The sequence below is a fragment of the Mesitornis unicolor genome, unplaced genomic scaffold (genome assembly GCF_000695765.1).
Source record: "Mesitornis unicolor isolate BGI_N332 unplaced genomic scaffold, ASM69576v1 scaffold19800, whole genome shotgun sequence".
NCBI classification, from domain to species: domain Eukaryota; kingdom Metazoa; phylum Chordata; class Aves; order Mesitornithiformes; family Mesitornithidae; genus Mesitornis; species Mesitornis unicolor.
In genome coordinates, this window is record NW_010159177.1 from 2,565 (window position 1) to 8,364 (window position 5,800).

The window sequence follows — 5,800 nt, forward strand, 5'->3', positions numbered from 1 at the left end:
ACAAGCTCCAGCAATTCTTACAGTAGAAAGAACTGTTAAGTGCTTCTAAGTGCTGTTTGCAAATAGACATTTAGTAATGCCGTAAACATTATAGTAAAAGGGATAAAGACGTACATCTGTACTCTGATATTAAAGTACTGGATAAATGCTATAGCATCCTCTTTGAAACAGATCTGGGGGGAAAGAACTCTCGTGAAGTAACTTTCTAACTGCTTGTGTTACAGATTGCCCTGAAATATGACCCCCAGATAGAAGAAGATCTGCGTAACTGGATAGAAGAGGTGACAGGGCTGAGCATTGGTGCAAACTTTCAGCTGGGATTAAAAGATGGCATTATCTTATGCGAGTAAGCATTTATTAAGTAACCTTATTTTTAGCATTCTTCTACTTCTGAGGAACTAAGGAGGGTCCTTCTGAAGACTCCCCTTCAAACACAACATAACAGTCAAAGATAGCTGACAGTAGGGTGGGAGACAGCTTCTTTGAAATCATGGAGAAGAATGGAAACTTAAATCTCCTTTGTATTTCAGCACATTTCTAAGCATTTCTAAATTTAATGGTGAAGCTCTTTTCTATAATAACCGAATGGCACACAAAAATTCTTCATAGTCTGTTAGACTTGTTAAACCTGAGATCTTAGCTAGGCACTCTGTATAAACCCAAAATTAACCATTTCAATGAAACTAATGCAACTAATAAAGTATGAATGAAAATATGTAATGCCTGCGCAGATGCTACAAGATTGAGATTTATTGTTTAAGCATTTCCCTTTTTTTCACCTCCCCAGGCTTATAAATAAGCTGCAGCCAGGATCAGTGAAGAAAATTAATCAATCAAAACTAAATTGGCACCAGGTAAAACAAAAAACCCCCCAGAACTACACCTCTAACCCCTCCAAACCCCAAACAGTTCTTTTGTTGTGTTAACAAATTTGCTGTGCATATGGTACACCTTAAATCTCAACAGCACCAAGTTTTGGATGTGATACGCACACAACAGTTGAAGATACTGCATACACAAACACCATTTAACAGAAGGCAACTATAGCTGAGTACACATATTTAATAGTAGTGCTTTAGCTGGCAGATGAAATTTCAGATGAAAGAACACAGAGCCATATAGCAAGGCCTTTTTCCAAGTTAAAAAAAAAAAAGCTGTTAACTTTTTTATTAAATCACAACTGGAATTTTCCATTCGGGCGGTGCTGCAAGGTGTTAGGTACAGCTTGCCTGTACCTGGACATTTGAGGTCACTGCATGAAGTGTCCTCCAGAGAAAGCAGCTGGAGAAAATGGGGAGGGAAGGGACCTGAACAATCTCGGGAGAAACAGATGTGTAAGAGAACTCAGAAGACACTATGGTGCAGACTACAGTATGTATTTTATTGCAGTATATCCAGATTTAGTTTCTCATGAGTGCTTTATCTAGCGCTCCCACCCACAAGGGACTATTAAAGGCAACACACACTTAGAACAAGTCTTGGAAGGGTTGCTCAGTAGAGTTGACTGCCTTTACTGCTGTGTCAACCTCTTGTTTTCATTGGCATTGAACACTTCTAAAACATGGTGAAGGATTTTAATACCACTTCAGAAAGGAGGATGAGATTCAGTCCTTACTCCTTGGACTCCATATTGCTTACCAATTTCTACAGCACACAGTGCAAAAAAGTGCTGTCCCAGGAGGTGAGAAAGGTAATACACTCAAATCAAGTTAAAAGTTCTTACTATCCACATAGTTATGTTTTTATTTTACTCAAAATTATCAGTTGCTGAAGTCAAATAGCATGGACGCTATGCTACGTTTTCCAATTTGAAGCAGGTTTTAAATTAGGATTTCTCTTGGAAGGGACAGAGTTAAGGCAGTTCTGGCCTGAAAGCCTCCTAACGAATGATGCTCACTGATGGAGAGATGCCAGGCTAGATAAACTTTTAGATTGATTTCTGAAGTCAGTATTAAAACCAATGAAAAATAATCTCAAGCTTCTACCAGTCACTCTTAACCATCCCAACTGTTTTGTCCAGTTTGCACAAGGCAAAGAACTTGTGTAAATCAAGCAAAACAAACCAACCAACACCAGAAAGCTTTAAAATTACTTAGTTTCTGAATTGAGACACTGAGTAGAAAACTGGCTTTTTTTTTTCTGTTTAGCTGGAGAACATTGGGAATTTTATCAAAGCCATCCAAGTCTACGGCATGAAGCCACATGACATTTTTGAAGCAAATGATCTTTTTGAAAATGGAAATATGACTCAAGTACAGACCACTCTAGTGGCACTAGCAGGTCTGGTAAGTACTCGTACCCCTGGAATTGGCACAAATCCACATGCCGGTCCAGATGCACGCTTACCACTCGTGTAGATACAGAAAACGGCCTGTCAGGAGGGGACAGGTACCACTGCGAGTCTGAGATACTGCAGAGGGTGCACTTCAGAGGGCTGTGTCTTACCGCATGCCTCCAGGGAAGCTTTGGAGATCAGAGTTGGGACTCTTGGCTACAGATGGCTCTGGAGCTGTGTGTGCATACAGAGAACAGGGGAGGCTCACAGGAGGACACTAATCCCTGTGGAATAACCTCTGGCAAAATACTTGAGTAGCTTTGGAGTGCCACCTTCAAATGGCACAAGCAACCATTACCTGGCACGAGCAACCATTACCTGCTCTCACCTCTGACTGAGTTTCTCGTAAAAGACAAACCTGCTTGTGGCAGCACTTGAGCCACCAGGGTCAGGGCTGTAGCACCAGTGTTCCAGTAGCAGAAAACAGACTTTAAACACTCTATTTTCCCCTCTCCCCAAATAGGCAAAAACTAAAGGTTTTCATACTACGATTGATATTGGTGTCAAATATGCAGAGAAACAAGCACGAAGTTTCGATGCAGGAAAACTAAAAGCTGGTCAAAGTGTAATTGGCCTGCAGGTAAGTACAAAATTCATGTTTGCAGTTAAATCTGTTTTATTTGAGAATGTTCTTGTTTTGATTTGATGTTTATGCAAAAGCGGCTGCAGAATTACAATATATTCTTATCATGAAAGGAAATATGAGGCTTTAATTCTTGTACCAGTTGATTGGCTTTATAAGCTCAAGTGACTGCCTGGAATGTTTTTCTGTTTGTTTTAAATCTGCAATGAGAGTGATAAGGAGGAAAGGAACAGCTAATATTAGCAGTGCCACCTCTGTCCCCTAAAGTGGTTTTAAAGTTGCAGTCTTTGGATAGCTAAAGTGCCTTATACGGTCAAAACATTTTTTTTTGTCCTTGACTTTCCTTAATGGTCATAAAACCCAAAATAACTGGCATAAAATGGTAACATTCCTGTGGTAGAGAAGTTGCGGCAGTGTAATCGAATCCTCACTGTCCAGATAAAAGTGAATTATTACATTTTGATGTGTACATCCATTCTAATTGCACATGCAATTATGCACATGCAGTTGGGCAAACGCCAGTCACTGCAGTGCCTTAGGATGGGTTGCCTTTTGTTTTCCTTTTGAAGCTCAGCATGGAGAAGGGGTAATTTACTTCAGGTAGCTGTCAGGCTGTAATTAATTTTTCCGTCAGCCGTCACAGTTAGTTGTTTACTTAGACTGTGCTTGCTGTACAAATAGAAATCACGTTTTCTGTCCACCTCTTCCTTCCCCCCATAAAGATGGGCACCAACAAGTGTGCCAGTCAGGCAGGCATGACTGCTTACGGAACTAGAAGACACCTCTATGATCCAAAAATGCAAACCGATAAACCATTTGACCAGACGACGATTAGCCTACAGATGGGCACTAACAAAGGAGCCAGTCAGGTAAGCAGGACTGTGTGTGACACGTGTACAGAGCCTGGTGGGACAGGAGAGCCTGAGAGCTGCGTGCAGTAGCAGAGTGCAACTGGTACCAGTGGGGGGGCACAGCCCAGCTGTGCTTTTATGCAGTAATTGAAGAACTTAAATTTCTTATCACTATCCAGAGTGCTTTGTGCTGAATATCTTGAGGCATAAAAATGACCTGGTGCTTCCAAAATTTCCAGCTGGCTGTGTTGTTATACCAGAAGAAAACAGTAACTGCAAGTACTAACCAGGCAGAGGCAAAAAAGAAACTGCTTCCTGGGCACTACCTCAGCCGAAACACACAGCATGTTCTCTCCAAAGAGGGAAATAATCTCTCTGCAAGGACTTTCTTCTGTGTCTTCCCTACTAGTGAACACATGCTGCTGTGCTGTTTTGTTATACTTAAATTCCTATTGCCTAAGCACTTCCAGTAGGGTGTACTAGTTGTAATCACAAATCTAGTAACCACAGCTCTTGACCTTCTTCCTGAACCTCTACACTCCTGTTTTACTAGGCTGGTATGCTGGCACCAGGTACCAGGAGAGACATCTACGATCAGAAGCACATATTGCAACCTGTGGATAACTCAACTATTTCATTACAAATGGGCACCAACAAAGTAGCTTCACAGAAGGGAATGAGTGTGTATGGGCTTGGACGACAAGTGTACGACCCCAAGTACTGTGCTGCACCGACAGAACCCGTCATTCATAATGGCAGCCAAGGAACAGGAACTAATGGGTCTGAAATCAGCGATAGCGATTATCAGGCAGAGTACCCAGATGACTATCACGGAGAGTACCAAGATGACTATCAAAGAGATTACCATGGTCAGTACAGTGACCAGGGCATTGATTACTAGCTTTGCATCAGAAGTTCAGTATTAGTCCATTATTTTATTCAGTAAGAACGAAACTAGCCTTGTGGAATTGTTACCCGTCTTTCCTACACACTATGCTTAACGTACCTAAAGAAATATTGCCTTACGTACATTCCTTTCTCCTTTCTCTGCCCTTTCCCTGTCTAGTTGCCTTTAGTGCTGTAACAGTTGTAGTCTACAGCATAACCAATAACTGCATATGAAGTAAAAGGAATACTGTGAAAGGGGGAGTGCTCTTGTACAGCCAGGTCGTCTAATAAGGAGCTATGCATTTTCACAATCTCTACTTAAGCAGGTATTTACATACCACATTAAGCCTTCATTTTACATATTTACAGCTTTTCTGTTTTCCAGATGAGATAAAAGAATTTCATGCTTAAAGTTTAAACGTGGTTTTTGCCAATTAAATTTAAGACATCACATGAGCGATTTAAATGCCATTACTATGTTTTTAAGGTATTGTTTGCTAATGGTAAGTCAGTCCTGCATTAGACATAAGTGTGCATTTGTGATTGTGTATTCATTCCATTATCAACACTGACCAAACTTAGAAATAGTCGTCTTACTAAAAAGGGAGCTTGTACAAAGTCTTGAGCCAACAGAAGTCCCATGATCGATGGTGCATTTACCTTTTATTGTGCCATAATATATCAATGTAGAAATGCTTTTTCTTCCTTGAACTGTATTTATTACCACACTTCTCAAACTGATCCCAGTGTATTTTTATAAATAAATATTTTTTCTTAAAGGTATGGAGAAGATCCTGTCTCATTTGTTATGCTGCCATTTTTAAAGATTAGATGCCACAGAAATTATGCCCACATCAGTACCACCTTTGCCTGTGTAGAGGGTAATGTAGAACTGCTGTCTGTTGCAGTTTGGGTTCTTTTCTGTGGGATTTAATCTAACAGTCTCCTGGGAACGAGTGACAATGACCTAACAGGAAAGGAATGTAGCTCCTTTGCAGCAGAGTTCACTTCCCCCCTACATGACTGTGAGGTTACGACCAGAGACGTTGCTCACTGAATCCCTGCCCTTTCTCAAGGCAAACGAGGAACTGCACATATTTAATGCTGCCTCTGCTTCAGCCTGTTGCCTTCATGCCATCACTC

General features: G+C 40.9%; 1 protein-coding gene across 1 annotated transcript; it reads left to right on the forward strand.

Moving 5' to 3' along the window:
* Window positions 1-224: 224 nt before the first annotated feature.
* CNN3 (calponin 3, acidic) lies at window positions 225-5,440 on the forward strand (the record flags this gene model as incomplete). Its single annotated transcript, XM_010185845.1, has 6 exons — window positions 225-346; window positions 788-854; window positions 2,148-2,285; window positions 2,799-2,915; window positions 3,641-3,787; window positions 4,323-5,440. Coding segments are annotated over 6 exons (939 nt in total), but the record flags the coding sequence as incomplete, so codon positions are not given.
* Between the last annotated feature and the right edge of the window lie 360 nt (window positions 5,441-5,800).